The 19,525-nt window shown below is 47.4% G+C and overlaps 1 protein-coding gene across 1 annotated transcript; it reads right to left on the bottom strand.

Moving 5' to 3' along the window:
- Positions 1-2,174: 2,174 nt before the first annotated feature.
- Positions 2,175-17,094, bottom strand: LOC136651505 (paired box protein Pax-6-like). Its single transcript, XM_066627970.1, has 7 exons — positions 16,980-17,094; positions 9,734-9,892; positions 7,812-7,894; positions 7,527-7,681; positions 5,589-5,733; positions 5,318-5,456; positions 2,175-2,260 (listed from the first exon to the last, which is right to left on the bottom strand). The coding sequence occupies exons 1-7, from the start codon at positions 17,092-17,094 to the stop codon at positions 2,175-2,177; spliced, it is 882 nt and encodes a 293-aa protein (XP_066484067.1).
- Between the last annotated feature and the right edge of the window lie 2,431 nt (positions 17,095-19,525).

Here is a 19,525-nt window from a genome sequence, read left to right as displayed (position 1 = left end):
GCAGAGTGGTTTGGCAGGGGACAAACATTGAGAAACGCTGCTAGAGGCTTATGTGTACAAGTTGCTGTAGTCCATGTCTTCACTCACTGCACCCAGTTTAGAATCAAACCCCCAGCATCAAAAGCCCAACCTTTTGGCAACAGTGGCCAGCATGCATGTCTCTTCCCATGATCTCCTCAAGCCTTCTGTTTCCATTGGTGTTCCTGCACAGGTAGAACAGCTGCAGCTCTGAAACCGGCTGCCTCCACCTCTATTCTGCACCTGCAAAAAAGTTTGCAGCCAGGATACAAGTGAAGTATATACACATGCATTTGTCTTGCATAAGTTCATTATTTGTTTTTCTTTTGCACCCAATTGTAGTCTAATGTTCATGAATTTAAACATTTGGGTTGGATTCTGCAACCCCTCAGCCATGCCAGAAATGCACAGAATACACTAGCCTAGAACACCTTGCCATTTTCACATGCCTAGAGCCATGAACCTTACACCGCCCTCTCTCTGCTTTTCAGCACCCCAAACCACAGGCCCCGCTGCTTTTCCTTCCCACACGCTCAAGGAAAAACCACAAAAAGGGGGGTGAGAGGCTGTTTGCTGAGCAAAATACACAGCTGAAAACAGCAGAACCCTAGAAATGGGTGTATAGATAAACATATTGATGAACAATGTGGCATGGGAGGGAAGCAAGAGTGAGAGGTGTAATCGCGCTATGCAACAGACGGGCCTGCAGAGCTTCACAATAAAAGCTATAATCACGCTTTGTGCGGTTTCAGAAGCAGGGATATTGTTTTACTTCATTTTATGGAGCTTTATAACTCTACCTGTTACATGCTCTTATTGCAGCTCTTCGCCTCTGTTCTGTCATGTTCTTAATTGTACATTTATTTATTTATACATATATAGCTGCTTCGAGGGTGTTTTCTTTTGCTCACTGTGCTTTACCCACCTTTTCTCCTGCAATATCTACCCAGCAACCACCATATCACCACCCCACGCCCCTTTCTTTGGCGGTGGTGTCACGTTCCCCACCATCTCCCCTTGAATTATCTGGCTATACTATATCAACACTGCACATTCCCACACAGTGCTATTTGCACAGGTCCTTTATTAACACACGTGAAAACACAGTTTGAGCCTATGAGTAGTGTGTGCATGTGTGTGTGGTCAGGGGGGCCGTTTTGTGTAGGTCAGAGGTTACTAGCCCTCTGGGGTTCGTGTGAAACCCAGCTAAGTAAATTCCATGCAGGGAACAAAAATAGGTGAGCTAAAGTGAGGCAGAGTGATCAAGGTGATCTGTATCGAGTAGTTAAGGGGCCATCTTGCAAGGGGAAGAGCAACTGAACACCACACACCCAGGAAGTAATACTAGCATCCTCCCCGAACTGCAGGACAAGGGCCCCAGAGGCCACGTACAAATACCATCTTAGCCCATGATGCCATAGGACAAAAAAAGGGACTGCTTTGTGCTTTCTTCCCTAGAATTCTTTGCACCAATTTTCAAATGGCAATGATATTTTTTCCCCCCACAGTCCTTTGCAACAGCTCTAATTTTCATCACATAATCCTTCACAGGTTTAGTTTCTTGCTTTCTGCCAATCCTTTCTGCAGGAATCCAATATGGTTGCCACTTTTCTTTTTTCCTCCCAGTATTTGCTTCAGCTTCCAAGATTCTCCCTTTGTGCCTTTTACTCCCCCGTTGTCATTTTATCAGCTCCCCAAAGAGGTTTAAGTTCTTTTCTTTTTTCCTCCTATAGTCTTTTGTGCTGGCTCCCCAAGGAAATTGACCTTCTTTTTTCTTTCCAGGATACTTCCAGGAGCTTTTTCAGTTCTCACTGCCCAATTTAGGAGCATGAGGGGTAGGGGCAAGGAGAAAAAGGAGAAAGTCACAGGATGAGATGTAGAACAGGAAAGGGACAGACAACAGAGGGATTGTTCCCCTTCCCCCATGGCGCAAAGGTGCAAACACTGAGGGAAGGAGAAAGCTCGGTATCAACACAGACATGGTTGCCTAACATAGATACACAAAGTTGAGGAAGGCTGGCAAGCTCTTCCTCTCTACCATTCCCTCCCCCAGATATTGTGACCCGTTGCATTTTTCCCCTGTGGAGAAAAGCCCCTTCCTTTCCATTCATCTCCCTCTTCCTATCGGACTTCCATTTCCCCTTCCTCTTCTTCCCTCACTGCAGTCTTGGCCAATACTGGGCAAGATCAGGATCCCCCCCAGGGACTTGTACTGGAACTGATACTCCTGGAGAAATTAGCCCTAGAGAAAGAGGGAGAGAGAGAGAGAAAGTTGTCAGGAAGTGATATAGGTTGCAAAAAAACACATAGAAGTCAACATTCCGCAAATAAATACATTGCAAGCAAATTGCAAAACATGTACAGGAAAAAAATATGAGCACATTGGCTCCAATACTTCATTCAAGTCACAGAATTTCATGAGGAGAGGGGTGTTAGGGGCACAATTCTTAGACCCTTCTCCAAGTCTGCCCCAGAATGCTTCCCTAAATATGGAGAAGGCAATGCAGCAGCAAATTCATTCACCAAGGTGAAGGAAGGAACATGGGCCTCATCACATAATCCTTCACTAGTATTTTTCTCTCTCATACACACAATCCTTTCCACAGGAATCCAATATGACCTCCAAGGGCCTGACAGAAATTACAAACTGCTCTCTCATTCCCAAAGCCCAGTGGTTCCCAAACTTTTTCGATTGGCAGCTCACTTGACCTATTAGGCCATTGCTGTGGCTCTCCAATAGGGCTACAATCCGACACATTACATAGGGCTTTTCACGAGGATTGTGCAGCTCCCCTGGCTAATTTCTGCAGATCCCCGGGGAGCCACAGTACACAGTTTGGGAACCACTCTCAAAGCCAATCAGCTACCCCTGTCTCCATGTTAATGATGATTTGAAAAGAAGGGCAAATTCATCTGCTGCCTGAATCAGCAGCTGGAAAGAAGCTAGAATGCCCCTTACCAAACAGCTTGAACATCCACAGGAGCAGATCCGTACAATTCAAAAGTCATCTGATTCTCAGAATATCTTTCTTTAGCTTGCTTTCTTTTTCCTAAAACTTTTAAGTTCACCTGAGGACTCTTTCAGGCTGAACAATAAGCAAGGGGGAAAGGGGGACGGGCTGGGGAAAGAAAACAATGCTGCCCCCAAAGTTGCTCTTTTGGGATGCAATTTTTATCAGGACCACAGTGGGAAAGGGTTCAATATGCTGAGGCCCCAAATCTGATTCTCACTCCCCCATCACAGCTGCTATTAATTTTTTAAATATTTAAAATCAAAAATACAGAGCGATCAAATTACATGTTCATCAAACTGAAGTGTCTCCTAAATGACTGCTCACCAGATGTGCTAGAGGGAGTTTCTAATTTTTTACTTTTAGCGATTTCTAAGCCTTCTTAATGTAATTTGTCAAAAATGTTGATATTTTATGTTGAACTGTAAATGTTTTATTAGTAATTTATTATCTTAACTCCGTTTTTGATAAATGGGATTAGGACTAATTATGTTTGCTTTTATGATTTCTCTATCTATGCCTAATAAAGGTTCATTCATTCATTCATTCATTCATTCATTCATATTCATCATAAGTCTGGCCCCAACATGCCCATCAAACTCAAACTGAGGGTCAACAAGCACTTCTATAGCCTACTCTCAGGGCAGGCATGGAAATCTACACCAAAACTGGAATAAATTATGCAAACAGACTCAAAGTGTAGCTGATTTTCATCTTTTATCCACTAGCCTGACTCTTAGGACTCTTTTGCAGCATTTGAAATTTGTTGTTTCCTTCCCTGGGCTGAAAAGTGCCTCGTGGTCTCTCGAAAGGAAGAGACTGAGCCACACTGTGGTAACTGAAAACGCTGCTAAGTGCAGAAGTATAAAGAGTGAAAAAAATTCAGCAGCGGTGCATGTTTTAAATTGAAGCTGTCAACAAATGTTTAATGTTTGCTCCGCAATCATGAGGTATTGGAACTTTATATTGCAAAAAACACACACACACAATTCATTTCTTTCTCAGCTGAGATTTCTAGAAATGCACATTAGAGACTATGGCTGCAATCCTAACCACACCTTCCTGAGAGTAAGCCCCACTGAATAAAATAGGACTTACTTCTGAGTAGACCTGGTTAGGATTGTGCCCTAGCTTCCATGTTTCGCTGTGGAACCACTAAGGCAGGTTTCCAGATTTCCTTGTGGCTCTTTATACGCTTAGTACAAAGAACCACACTTAGAGCGCGATCCTGTGGTCCGCAGCGCGACTGCGCGCCACGGACCACAGTTGCAAACATGCCGTAAGGCACATTTGCGGGGCTTACCGCTGGGCTCCCGCCAGAGCTAGCCCAGCACCGGCCAGAGCTGGGCTGGCATGTGGCGGGCGCCCGGGTTCCACGGCTCAGTGGCTTCCCGGACCACCGGGCTGCAGAATGGGAGGTGGGGACATGGCCAGGGGCATGGGGGAGGCATGTCAGGGGGAGGGGGAGAGGCGGACCCGCAGAGCTGAGCTCTGTAGGATCCAAAGTGCTCGGGCAGGGCTGCTCGCCCTACACAAGCACCTTTACTTTAGCGACAACCTTTTGGTCGCCGCTAAAGTGACTAGCCCCATTGCAGGGCTGCTTCCCTTACTCGGGGGAAGGGGACAAACATCCCCTTCTCCCGAGGAGCCTCCCATGGGAGCGTGGGAGGTTCAGGATCCGGCGGGAGCCCGCCATGGAGCTGCCGGACCTGGGTGCCGTGGGCAGCTCAGGATTGGGCTGTTAGTTTGCAACAGGGATGCACACTCGAGTCGTGATGACTCGAGTGGTGAAAATGCTGATTTTTCGCAACTCATGTCAACTCAAGTCACAGACATCACTTTTGTGTAAGACTGTGACTCAGTTTTGTATGTGCACAAATGCTTACTTTTTCCGCTGTGCCTGAATCGTCTCCCATAATGACTTCCAACTCGAGTCAAAATGACTCTATAAACAGTTCAGGTTGTGTTGCAAAGGCTGCCTGTTATGACTTGCGTTGAGTCAGGAGGTCAGTGACTCATAACTCATGGCTCAGACACAGTGACCCCAGCACATCCCTGGTTTGTACACTGAGTACAAAGTACCACCCTTAGTATTTCAGAGACCTTTCCCTTCCCAAAGCAATTTCACAGTCTAGGCTGCTCACTTTGCTACATCTCCTGCCCACCCACGTGTCTTGGTTGCTGTGAATTCTGCTTTGACCCCCTCCCCCAGGTGCCATACTCCCACCCCCTTCCTCATCCCTGAGTGAGGCCCTCCCCTTCTTAATCACCCGCTACCCTTTCATTACCAGTAGAGGCCCCATTGCTGGAGCTCAGGTTGTGAGAGGGAAGCTGGGAGGGCGTATATGAGTCATAGCTTCGCACTGATGAGCTGCTGGGAAGCATGCAGGAATAAGACGATGTCTGGCTGGCAACCGGGGCTACTGCCTGCTGTTCAGAGCAAGTGGGATGCGGCAGAGAAAAAGAAAAGGTGAGGTTAATGAAGTCAGAGGATTGGCGTCAGTCTTCCTGATTCCCACCTGGGTATGCTTAATATTTGCTCATCCCTTTTAAGCTCACCTGGATAGGGAGGCTGTTGGCCATGGAGAAGGTGGGTAAAGGTGGAAGGGCACCATAGTTGTTGCTGAGGGCACTTTCCGTACGGCCCAACATAGTGCCTGGAGAAAGAGAAGCAACAGGTAACAACACAGGATGGTAACAAAGTCTGCCACTTAACTAAAGAAATTTAAAGAGTAATCCTATCCTGCGCTGGAACAGGCAAGCCAATAGGCTTGAGCTGTATCTAGTGCAGGATAGGGGCCCAAAGCGGCTCAGCCAGAAGCAAGGGGAAACTTTACCTCCAGGTAAGGAGGATATCCTATGGGTATCCTCAGACTTACGCCACCTCCTGAAGTGGCACAAGTCTAAGGAGAGAGAAGCAGCTTGAAGCTGCTCCAAACCCCCCGGGAATGGGGGTTGGGATCCCAGCCCTGCCTCCCACTCCCCACCCACCCGCCCCTGGGACACCCACCGCCCACCCTCCCCTTGCCCAGGAATGCCTCCTCTCTGCTTCTCCCCACCTCCTCCACGCCCACCCCAGAGCCTGGCGTCGGCCCAGCCGGGCTGAAGCAAGGCTCGCTGCAGAAGCCACCATGGAGGCTGGATTCAGCCTCCATGTGCCGGCACACCTCTGTGTGCCAGCGTGGCTTACTTCACAGCACATTTGCGACCCTCCTGGGCCGGCGCAAGGAATTTGCATCGGCCCAAGTGAAGGGCAGGATTGAGCCCTTAGATGGCCAATTGTATATCTTTAAGTCTGTAATGAGTCATAGCCTCCTAGCTACTCAATTCCATTTGCTTAAACAGGCTTACCAGTTACAACAACCATTCTGAAGCAAAAAGCACACTTAGGGCGCAATCCTAACCCCTTATGTCAGTGCTTTCCAGCACTGACTTAAGGGCAGTGCAGCTCTGAGGTAAGGGAACAATCATTCCCTTTCATTGAGGAGGCCTTCGTGAGTGACACCCAACTGCAGGATGCAGCACATGTCCCATTGGCACCGCAATGCCAGTACTGGAAAGCAGTGACATAAGGGGTTAGAATTGCGCCCTTCCTTGATATTTCAGTGAGGTCCACACATATCACACCAGGCAATATCTTAGAACAGGGGTCTCTAAACTTTTCGGCCAAAGGGCCACATCGAATATCTGGCATGGTGTCGAGGGCCGGAAAAAAAATTAAATATACAATTTAAATGAATACATTAGAGATGGAACTTAGATGAATGACTGAAATGAATGAATAAATGGGCTCAAATGTCCAGGATTTCTCCAAGCACCAACACTGCCCAAGAAATAAAGCGCACACACTTAAATGGACCCCCATTTCCCCACCCCACAAGGACAACTCTGGTTGTGTTTGGTCAACTGGGCCAGAGGCTCTCAGGGGATCAGAGGCTGGCCGCGGGCCGGAAAGAGGCGCTCCGTGAGCCGCATCTGGTCCCCGGGCCAGGGTTTGGAGACCCCTGTCTTAGAAGAAGCATCCCATACCCTCCCAGACATGAAAAAAGAGGGAATGCCTTTCTGAAGATGAAACCAATCATCAACATTTTTAAAAAAGTAAACGCTTGTATTAAAAATAATTAATATTGAGACAGCGTATTGCCCCATTCATCTGGGACACTTTTTTAAAAGTCAATGAGAAGTTTTGAAAATAGATTCATTTCAACAATGAATCCCACCAATTATCTTTGCATTTGGTTTTTATATTATGTTTGTTAGAGATTTTTCTCTTCTTAACTGTTTGGAGTTTATTGTATAAAGAAAACAGGATGGAAATTATTAAAATAATAAAAGGAATGCTGTAGCCCTAGTAGGAACCAGAGGATGGAAAGGGCTGAGACAGAGTCAACAGCTAGGAGCCCTCTGTGCTGTATAGGACCAGGCTGAACAGGACCTCTTTGATGGAATAGGGGACGGTAACTGTTGAGTGAACTGGGAACATGTGACTTACTTGACCCTGTAGGCTGTGGGAGGGACTGGTAGACAGTACTGCCCCCAGTACCAAAGCTGCTGCCTATGGTCAGGTGCCCCCCAGGACCTCCAGCTTGGCGCCTCTGATTCCGCAGTTTCTCCTCCCGACGCCACTTAGCTCGGCGGTTGGAGAACCAGACCTGAAGGGACAATTAAATGGAAGCAATTGCCTACAAGTGCAGCAGAAGAAGGACTGAAGGTGTTAGGTTATCTTCCCCCATTCTTCTCTAAACTTCTCTCTATCCTCATCATGTGGTTTCCTCATCTTACCTGGATCCGGGCCTCTGGGAGGTCAATTTTGGCTGCCAGGCGTTCACGGGCAAAGACGTCAGGATAGTGAGTGCGCTCAAACTCTGCAGAAACAGTTAAGGGACGGCATCAATATTATGGGCACGTTCCTCTTTTTTTCTATTATTCATAACTCTTGGTGAGGTGGCACTCTGTCTTCCGCACCCTGACAAAAACCTTTGGTATGCTGTCTCCCCTATATTGCCATGTTTGTATTCCTTATCAAGCCAAGAAAACTTATTTGAAAGAAACCTGTTCTTGCACATCCTTCTGCTGGACACGCACCACTGTTGACTGACTAGTAGAGGGCAGTAGTACTGCATTCTCTGCCTTGCTCACAGCTGCCATTCAATGGAATTGGAGGATACTGCATCTTCTATGCCAAGACATGCTTCTACTGCAGTGGTTCTCACATTTTTAGCACTGGGACCCACTTTTCAGAATAAGAAGCTGTCAGGACCCACTGGAAGTGATATCATGACCGGAAGTAACATCATCAGGCAGGAAAATGTTTAACAGTCCTAGTTTGCAATGCTACCCACACTTTCCCAGGGATAAATCCCATTTACTATCGTTGTTTAAAGCATATACAGAGTAGCCTGTTAAAAGTACAGATCTGTATCATTTCTCCAATGTAGTCACATGCCATGGTAGCATCAAGTCTAATATATTAAAAATAAAATATTGAAATGAATGGGGACCCACCTGGAATTGGCTCGCAACCCCCACAATTTAACAAACACTGTTCTACTGAAATCCTCTATTACTGCAGCCACTGTGCCTAGTGTCTCCCTCTTATTCTCCACTCCTGCCCTGACAGATTCTTCCTCCTTTCACCTGGCTCAGTGGAGCCATGTTGCACAGACTGGGAAGATTGCACAGACTGCACAGACTGGGAAAACGGCAGATCCGTTTCAATGTAAGTAAGCGTAACGATGGGCCTTTGGCCTGATCCAGCAGGGCTCTTCTTATGTTCTTATGAAACATGAGAACTGGAAGCAGGAAGTGCTGCAGATCCTGTACCCAACAGAAAGTACTACTGTATTTACAAGTGACAAGGGCAGATGCAGAGAAAGGAGGGTGAAGGAAACTGCTATGCATCTTGGCTGCAGTACTGCTTAGGTCCACCAGATGGCCATGTGTCTCCATGTCCTGCTCTCCTGTCCCTCTTAAATAGGGCATCTTGGCAAAAGATTATCAACTTTTTCCAAACATTCTGTCACTATCAACAGTGTACCCCACAGCATGTACAGAATGATTTCTCCTTGTGAAAGGAACCAAGTTCTCTCTCTCTCTCTCTCTCTCTCTCTCTCTCTCTGTTTAAATCCAGATCTATGTGGGTTTATTTTGAATGTATTACACTGATATCCCATCTTTCTTCCATGCTGGAACTCACAGTGGCATGCATGGTGTTTTTACCAGTGTTCCTTTTGATCTGTGCAACCACACAGACGGAACTCAAGCCCCATACAGCTTCCCAGTTGGCACTCCAGAGCAGTTCACGGAGCGTTCTGGAACTGCCCCCAGGCAGCTCTGTTAGGGCTTCACCCACTCCCCTCGAAGACTAGAGGGAACACTGGTTCCTATATTGTCTCCCAACCAGGCACTGACCAAATCCAGACATGTTTAGCTTTAGTAAGGTGGCTGCATTGTATGCCCTGACTATACCCTAAATATCCAAACTGAAGGATAGTTCAGCTGTCTAAAAACATCAAGCCATAACAGAAGAGACTGAAAGAAATTCAAAAGGTACAGTTTGATCTGGCAACACACACTCTTGGGGGGGGGGGGCTTGAAATCCTTCCACTTTTGTTACTGATCAAAAAGATGACATTCTAGCTAGTCAGCAACTTGGCCCCAGCAACACAGCCACATCCCGGTGCCCACCTCCATCCCTTTCTCACCTTTCTCCAATGCCTCTATTTGCTCCTGGGTAAAGGATGTCCTGTTCCTTTGCAATTTCCGCTTCAGCTGCAAACGGATTTGGGACTCATCTAAGTCTTGGCTGCTTGTGCCTTGTGAGTGCTCAGCATCCAGCCCACTCTCCAATTGCTGGCAGCTGTCTGGGATTGGGATGGGGAGCAAACATGTGAAACAAGAAGGACCCTCTCATACTCATCTTTATTCATTAAAATCAATCACCATAGTTTCTGGATCTATGATTATTACCTTGCTTTGTACACACAACAACCTAGTGAAGGGGGTCACTATTATTTCCATTTTACAGTTATGGGCACTGAGGTTAAGCAACAGCAACTTAGCCATGGGACTCCATGCCTGAACACACCTTTGAACCCTGCTCTCCCAAGGCCACATCCAGTATTCTGTGGCTCAGACATAGCAATTTACCACTTAGTGGGTGCAGAGAGACTGAAGAATTATCCTCCTGCCAAATTTCCCATCTCATCCTCCTCATGTTCATCTCCATCACCTCCTCCCTAACCCCTATGTCTTATTTTCCTCACCTTCCCTTTGCCACATGCACATCCCGCTAGTGGCTATACTGTGGCTCCTTCACCTTCCAAGACAGAAAATCACAGTGATCCTACATGCTTATATGACCTGATAAAGCTTTCTTCAACCAGTATATTATTACTGCCTGATAGCAGCCAGTCACATAGCGATCTTTCCCAGATCTACCTAGAGATGCTAAGGATTAAATCTGGGAGCTTCTGCATGCAAAGCAAATCACTGAGCTATGGCTCCATCTCCCCTAGTTTCCACTGTCCTTATTTACCAGGAACAGCCCCTATTTTCCAGTGCCTATCGTTGTTAATGCATTTTTCTTTGGGAAAATATTTATTTTATTTTTCACATGTTGCTTAGAAGTTTAAGCTCTGAGTGGGGAGGAGGTTGTTGGCGTGGGGGATGGCAGATGCACCTTGACTATAGCACACACATATGTAAACGAACAAAGAAGGTCCCCAAATGCCACTGCTGCCAATGTAACCACCTAAACAGACAGCAGATGTTTCTGGATGCATTAGAACTGCAGCTATGCTATAATAAGAAGCAGAACCAGATCCATTATGAGATTCAGGGCCCAATCCTATTCACCTTTCCAGTGCTAATTGCAGCCACAAGGTAAAGGAACAAATATTCCTTTATGTTAAGAAGGCCTCCATGACTGCCTACCCACCTCAGGATGCAACACACGCCCCCATTGGCACAGCTGCATCAGCGCTGGAAAGGTGGATAGGATTGGGTCCTCAATGTTCTATTAAAAATAGCCCAATGTATTTTAAAGAAGGAAGCTGGTATGACAAGTTTGGTTTTAATGTATAGCAGGCAAAAAAAAAAAAAAAAATCCAGTACTGTAATATGTGGTGGGATCTGCCATGATTCATTGATCCATGCTGTGAGAATAAAAAGCTACAAGAGTGCCCTCTCCCCATTTTCACCTGGGAAACAGAGGGAATGTGCTGTTCAAACTCACAGAAGGGGGCGGATGAAATGTGCAGAAAAGACAGATAATAGAGTGAAAGAAATGTACTTCCAGGAAGGTGATAATTTGATATTCTCTCTCTCTCTCTCTCTCTCTCTCTCTCTCTCTCTCTCTCTCTCTCTCTTTCCCACCCCCCTCTCAAATTCTGAGCCAAGAGCAAACAATTTAAGTATAGTGCTGCTTAAACAACATTAAAAAAAATAATGCCAGTGCCCAGGATTGACTGGAAGGCATGATCCCTGACCCTGGAAAACCAGCCCCATAAATGCAGATGAGTGAGATCTGGCTGGGATGGTCCAGAGGTAAAGGAATGGGATGCTCTATTTATTCCCAAAAGCATTCCCCTCCTTCTAGTTTGGAGGGGGAGATGAACTACTCCCAGCAAATATATCACATGGGATAGCTCCAAGGCCCAAATCAGGTTTCTAAAACCTAGGCACCTCAGCTAAGACTACAGTTTTCAGTTCCAGATGATCTTGGGCTATGTTTGAAAAAAATCTGGCAAGGAAGCTTCTGGATTGTGAAAAAAACAACCCTAGAAAACAGATACTAACTCTCTCCATGGCATACTCTATATTGGTACTCCTTGCACTCAAGCAGATCTCCCTCCTTCCCACCGCCCTCATAAATCTCTGCCTTCCCCTCTCCTGCATGCAGCCCACCAGCACTGATCCTTACCTTTTGTGACAGCCCTGAGCTACAGTTAGAAGGCTATGGGGTTACACAATATGGCTGAACTTGGGAGGAATCAGGGATGAGACTTGGGGTTTCATTAATAGTCCCCTATCTCTCTTCCACGAACACAGCTCCCCCGAATGAAAACAAAGGATAGGAATCAAAGTCTATGAAAATCAAATGCTGCCATTGTGCAAATGAACCAAACTTAGATGAGCCACATTTGCAAACTTGATTCCAGTTGCAGAAGGTGAGATTTCAGTTCTTGAAAGCAGGCATCAGTGGAAACTCTTGATGTCCGTAGGACTTACAGCCTGCATTTTTAGCTCTGGTTATACTGGCCACCCAGGGCCAACCTTAGGAGCTGCGGGGTTCAATGTAAAACGTTTTTTGGTGGGGCAGCCCCACAGGAGCCCTGCTCATGGGATGAGGGGCAGCTGTGGGCACCCAGCAGCGGCATCATAGCCAACTGCTGGGGGGGTGGCATTTTCAAGCCAATCAGACCCAGGGGTTGGTGGGAGGGGGACCATCTGATGGCAAGGCTCCTCTCATCATGCTCTCCTCATGACGCCTCAGCATGGAAGATTCTATGCTGGAGCTTTGGCTACAGAGCGAGCTGCCAGCTGCAGCTGAGGGCGCTCTGCTTGCCACCCCAGTGCACGACTCCTCCAGGCGCAGGGCCCAATTTGGTCAAATTCCCCTAAGGCTGGCCCTGTGCCCACTCAGAGACTATTCCCAAGACCAAACTTAAACACTAACCCCCCCCCCCCCCGCAATCTTCCAGGCCTTTACGTCTTCCTGGCTGACTGCCTGGTGTTAGTTCACAGTGACAACCATTTATTAATAGTTTATATAGAGTTAATGAATGATTAATTAGCAAGTGTTGAGAAATTGTTCACCCATCGCTGCGCACTCAAGGTGTAGGCTTTTGCTCCTGATGCACTCAGAGGATGGGGGGAATAGGACGGCCTGGAGTGCTCCCCCCCCAGCATGGCCTGAGGCCTACAGGTTGAAGAGTAGGAGGGGGGACACAAATCAGGAGCTGGGACTCCTGGGTTCTCTGGGTAAGGAGGAGGGTGGCCAACCTTGACTGAAGCTATTCCTGGAGATTTCCCCCCCCCCCCAATATGGTGTAATGATGGAAATTCCTGGAGGCCCTGTTACAATCTCCAGGATTGCTTTCAGTAGCCATCTGAAGATTGATCCTGATTCCTGGAGACTCCAGGACAAACCTGGAGGGCTGGCAACCTAGAAGGGAGATGGGCTGAGCTGATTCGACAGAAGAGTTTGGGTAGAAGAGTTGGGGCAGGCAGCATCTGGAGTCTCCGCGAAGTTCTAATGTGTGAGGCTGTGGGGAAAAAATGCTCCTGTGATGGTAGTGAGTCACACAGAACAGGAGCAGGAGGAAAGGGCTGGTTACTGTTATGGGTTGGGGACAACGACACCAGGGTTCTCTGGGAGAGAAACAATGGGTGGGTGGCAACTGGAGATTTGGGGAGCCCACAAGCTTTTTAACCTTTTATCCCAGGGGAGCTGTGGTCTGAACAGTGACCTTTCTTTGCTTCTGCGAAGCCAGGCACTCGGATCTCCGCAGGCGACGCGAAGCCACGACATCAGCCACAGTGCCCTAATGCGAGGTGACACTGCCAGCTCTCTCCTCCCCCCTCCCCGAATCCTTTGCAGCCCCTGAAGCAATGAGATCCAAAAGGCCCCCTCGGTGAAGAGTGTCTCTGCTTGGCCCTGGCCCAGACGTAGTGTTGTCAGGATGCCTCCCCCCCACAAGCCTGCCTGCCTGCCCGCCCAACCCCCAGCCCAGCTCTCTCTCCCCACATCCCCATCAGCTCCATTTTGCTGAGAGATCTTTGCAGAATGCAAAGGGAAGAAACACACTTGCATAAGCCCAGAGGGGAAATGGGGGGGGGGGGGAGAGGTTGAGGAGAGAAGGGAAGTGTGGGGAGGGGGGAGACCATGCACAGTATCTAAAAACAGCACAGATGGAGAGAGAAAGAGAAGCGGCACGCAAGATGTCTAGACAACAGCACCAGCCAGGCCCATCTTGCTGAATGGGTGTCATACAACAGAACCCAGAATTCCAAGAACGGGAGGGAGGAGGAAGCTAGTGGCCCAAGGGGAAACGGTAGTGGTGTGAGTAGGAGGCACCTGACCCAGGCATAACCTGGGAGGCCCAGCATAATAGTATCATCGCAGCTTCTGATCAGATCTGTTTCTGCAGGCTAATACAGTAGCATCTTCAGCCACCTTTTTGAATGGTAGCAGCCGGCAGAGCTTCTTGTTGTCATTTGCACCACAGTAGAGCAGCAAGCAACAGGAGCAATCTATCTGAGCAATAAGAACTGGAAATTCAGTAGCAGCACCCTTAAAGGTATTTCGGACCCACCCCCAGATTTTACCAATCACTTTTACCAATCAGATTTTACCAATCACAAAAAGCTGATTCCTTTTCTATACTGCTGAAAGGAAGGAAGGAGGAAGGAAGGAAGGAAAGTTATGTGGTAATAAGAATTAGATGAGGAGCAAGGCTCACCTGGTTGTAGAAATGACTAGTACTTAATTCACCAGATAGCAATAAACTGTGGAAGCAGGTTTTGGGGGCTCTAGATAGAGGTTGTTTACTTGTCACACTCTATGTGGGAATGCCTCAGTGCAAGACGTATCACAACGGATCACATTTGCTTTAGCAGTAGAAGAAAGGGAATCTCTTTCAAAGCCACTTCAGGTCAATGAATTCTGCTGCCCAACAACAGCAGGGGGTGAATGTCCAAGTGGGATAAGAAGTGGTTCAGCGAGGAGTCCAGAGCTCCTGCCTTCTGCTTTCAAGCATCTCTACAATCATGAGGACTAGAAACATGCTTTGTAAATAAACACAAAAAGAGAGAACTTTAAGAGTCCTATGGGGCATACTTTGATTAGCTCCTGCGACAGTGGAGGATTTGAGATGCTGTTGGAACAGTTCCAACAGATCTGCTTGTCATTTGCACACTCTAAAAATTAACTGTGTGATTCTGTGCACAAAAACCCCCAAATCATATGAACACCATAGTATAATATGCTTTCCATTGCAAAGGAAAGGGTTGAGGTTGATTTCTGCTAGCCTGTTAAAAAAAAATCCACTTCCATCGTCCACGATATATAACTGAAGATTCTGGGGGAGGTTTCTAAAAGATGGCATTCAGAAGCTATTCATGTCTGCTCTGTTTAGCTATAAGGGGAAAGATTGTGAAGAGTGAATGTGAGGCTGATCTAATCTTTACACACCTGACACACAAGCCGTACTGATTGGCTTCCAGCTCACTTGAATGGGGAAAAGACCATCTGGCTCCTTAGAATGCTCCTCACACAGTTTTTGAAAAGGCAGAAGTGCGGCATTTCTGGATTTGCAATATTGGCACAAGGTAAGGGATGAAACAGTGGCATTGGGTGGTATCTAAGGTTGTGCCACCCCTACAGACAGTCCAACAACAAATGTCAGCCCATGAAACTGCCATCCTCACCTGCCGATATCAGGAATGAAGGACTGCTGTTATTAAGCATCCATACAGCAGACTCCACATCTGTAAAATGGGTATAATTCAAGCACAGAGGAAAGCTAAGCCTGACAATGAGGCAGGTGATGGCAAGTCAGACCCTGTGGTCACCACACATGCCATTCTGCTGCCCCATTCACCACTCTTCCTACAGAGATCACCCAAGAAGTGAACAGGTTATCTTGTGAGCTTCCCCAGAGAAGCTACCAGAAGGAAATGCTTCTGCTTGCTCCCCACAGACTGGAGATGCCAATGAATGATAAGAGAGTGTCCTGGTTCAGACCCAAATGTGACCAAAAGCGTCCTTAGCTCATGTTCCTCCTCTTTCTCCCTCCCCTTACCTTCTCTGTTTCCATCTGGAGCTAAGACATTTCAGTCTTGGTTTATTTAAGTCACAGCTGTGTGACTCATTCAAAGCTGGGAGCTGTGGTTTAAACTGGGGTTGATAAACCAGGATTTAAATTGGCTTTGACACCCTAGATTGTGAACCATGGCTAAACCACTGTCCCTATCTTTGAATGAGCCACAGAGCCGTAGTTTAAACAAACCAAGATCAAAACAAACCAGGAATACAAGCTGAGGAGGTAAGTATGGAGAGGCAGTGTGTGAGCTCAGTGTGGGTCACATTTAGGACCTGAAAAAACTATGGTTCATTAGTCATCTGAACTGGTCCACAATGCCCAGTAAAAGAGGTAAACAGAGTTTGGAAGTCAAAGCTTGAAAAATTCAAAGATGCCTATTGTTCCTGGAATCAACAATTAATAGAAGACTTACAGCACAATCCCATGCATGTTTACTCCACTGTGTTCAATGGGACTAACTCCCAGGAAGGTGTGCAAAGGATTGCAGAGAAAGCAGCAGACAGCTGGTCTTCTCAGTCCAGTCAACACCTTCACTGGCAAGGGGCATGGAAGACACATATTTCCCTTGAATACTTTTTGAGTTTCTCTAAGGAGCTAGCTACAATTTACATGCAAAGGCATACAACAGAGTCCAGAAAAGCACAACTGGAGTCCAAAAGCAGGAAACACGAACATACACTCCATTGCTCCTCCACTCTAAATTCCTCTCCTAAATGCCCTGAAAGTTACTTTTCTTATAAAAGTAGTTGTCGTTGTCACTGGAGTTCTGTTATACACATTTGAGTATTGCATGTGGCTAGTCCCTAAGAAGGCCCGCCTGATACTCTAAAGCAGTGATTTTCAACCTTTTTCATCTCACGGCACACTGGGAGGGTGCTAAAACGGTCAAGGCACACCACCCATTTTTTGACAACTGACAAGGCACACTGCGCTGCCAGTGGGGGGCTCACATTCCCCAATGGTCCTACTAATAAATGACCCTCTCCCACATTCCTGCAGCACACCCGGGAACCATTCACGGCACATCAATGTGCCGCAGCACTTTGGTTGAAAATGACTGCTCTAAAGATCTGTTGGTAAAAGGATGGCAGGACAGGGCAATATGCATGTGTGAATATCATACCAGGGTTGGGTGGTCCCGCCACCAAACTGTCTTGATACCACTCCTGGCGACTGCCCCATGCGCTGTTCTGGATGTTCAGCATTCTGCTCTTCTCATACATGCCATCCACCCCCATGGAATGGAGCTGGAGACCAGAGGGGTAGTTAGAAGGGAAGTGGGGCTGGTGGACAGAGGCCCCCCACCTAAAGGGTTGCAAGTTGCAGGGCACACGCCCTGCCCCAGAGAAACCTGAAAGACACAACAAAAGAGAAACAATGAATCAACAGATGTTCAGTGCAAACAAAACTTGCACACACCCTCTGGGGTAGGAAGTCAAATATTTGAAGCTCATCCCCTCCTCTTAAGGAGCAGTGATTTGTTCAACTCTCTAAACATACACAGGCTTCTACCATCCTTACTCCCCTCAATGCTCAGATCAGCCCTGTGAGACAGGTCTCTATTATGCCCATTTTACAGACAAAGAACTGAGGTAGAAAGAGAGTGATTCACCCAAGGAGAGACATTTGAATCTGAACTACCAGGTTCTATTTCAACAATACTGGGTCATGCCAGCTGCACTGAGAAGCAGCAGTTCCTTTTCATGCTGCAACATTCTGGCAAGTAACCCTGGATGCACTTCTTGCCTCTATGAAGAATATTTAATCACAAGCCAGTGTATTGTGTAGGGTTCAATGGAAAGAGTCAGATTCGATTCCTACACAGCCATGAAAACCCACTAAGTGACACTGGGCCAGTCCTCTCAACCTAATCTACCTTACAGTGTTGTTGTAGGGCTAGAAAGGGTGTGGGCGAGGGCAGGCCTGGCTGGGGTGAGTGCCAGCAGGTACACTGCTCACCTGCAGAAGCTCGATGTTCCGGAAGTTCTGGGGTGATGTAATGATGTGATCATATTATTCCCAGCTATTGTATTGCTTTAAATGCGAAAAGCCTACCTCTGAATAGCCTCCGTTTGGCAATCTTTGGCCCACTCCAGGCCCAGTCACTTCATGTTCTCGCTGCCACATGGCAAAAGCACGATTGTCAGTGTGAGCATGAGGTAGCTGGGTCCAGTGCAGGCTGAAGATTGCTGAATGCAGACTTGGGCAGTGTGGTGTCACTGTTCTTGAGAGTGACACCTGGGCTGGCCTGCACCACCTGCACTCCTGGAGTGACACGACTGAGTCCTGGCTCCATGTTGCTGAGGCAAAGTCCTGCATTGGGTCCCCGTGGTGTGTTGGGCTCCAATATCATCCTTCCTCTCAGCTGACAGGCAGCATGCAGTGAGTGGCAATAGCTCCCTCTACCCTTGAGGAGCATCTGATACAGGTTCTGCAGTGATGCAAACATCTTTGCGGGATGCTCACACTAGTAGGCGGCGTGGGGGTGCTGGGCCCAATGGCAGTGTGAGTCTCTTGGCCAAATCACAACACTTCTGTCTCCAGGACTATGGAGTTTAGAGGTCAGTCTTGGTCAGCGCCCAACCTGGCCAACTCCTGATGACTAACGGCCCAATATTTATAGGGCAGTGTCCAAATGCTCATCCTGGCAGCATAAGGCAATAAACCATTCCATGTACCCTGGTCACTGCTGCAAGAGGCTGGGTCCACACGCCAGCAGACCAAGGATGCCCACTGGCACAGGTAAGTTAGTGCTGAGGGTTGGAGGGAGGAGTGAGAGGAAAGGGGGGGGGAGAGATGGAGAGGAGAGGAAGGCAAACCAGTGCCAGGAAGGGGGTGGTATTGGCAGCAGTAGCACCTGCCGATATCCTAACCCCCTTCCTGGCCTTGATCCCCCACCCAGGTCTTTGTGAACTTGGTTGGCAACCTTCAGTCTGGAAAGACTATGGTATAAGCCTACAGCACCCGGTATTCCCAAGCGGTCTCCCATCCAAGTACTGACCAGGCCTGACCCTGCTTAGCTTCCGAGATAAGACAAGATTGGGCGTGTGCGGGGTAACAGTTGCTGCTTTGTGAACTTGTGCCAGCAATATAGCTGGAGCAGGTCCATGTATACCCAGCAGGCGGCACGAGTTTAACATGGGGCAAAGGAACAAAGGTTCCCATCCTTCTGACAGGATTCAGCAGGTGCCACACTGAAGCAGCTGCACTGCCACACAAGGAGTAGGACTGGGCTGTATACATGCTCCAGAAACTTACACTATTTCAACTTCTGCAGCCTTCCAAGTTGATCTCAGTTCTTGAGATGAAAAGAAACAATATCTTGCCATGAAAGCCAAAAGTCTCCATAAGGGCTGAAAGAGACCTTAGGGTACATTCTCAAGGCATGGACTGAGAGCAAATGATACAGCCCTCTTTCTGATGTTAGGTTTGAGTTCCACTGTGAAAGGAGGCAGATAACTGTACTAAATACAGTACTAGGGCATTTGTGTCTTGGGCGACTGTGTCCTGGTCAAATGCATTCTGGTTGCCCCTGGATATTCTGGTTTTTGTTTGTTTTTGCATAACTTGTTATTATCCCACCATTGCATTTCAAAAATAAAAAGTTCATCTAATAAAAATATACATATATTGGCACACAAATTTCCAGGACGCAAAAAGAACAGATGC

Source organism: Tiliqua scincoides, chromosome 5 (genome assembly GCF_035046505.1).
Source record: "Tiliqua scincoides isolate rTilSci1 chromosome 5, rTilSci1.hap2, whole genome shotgun sequence".
Lineage (NCBI taxonomy): Eukaryota > Metazoa > Chordata > Lepidosauria > Squamata > Scincidae > Tiliqua > Tiliqua scincoides.
This window is presented reverse-complemented; position numbering and strand designations above follow the sequence as displayed.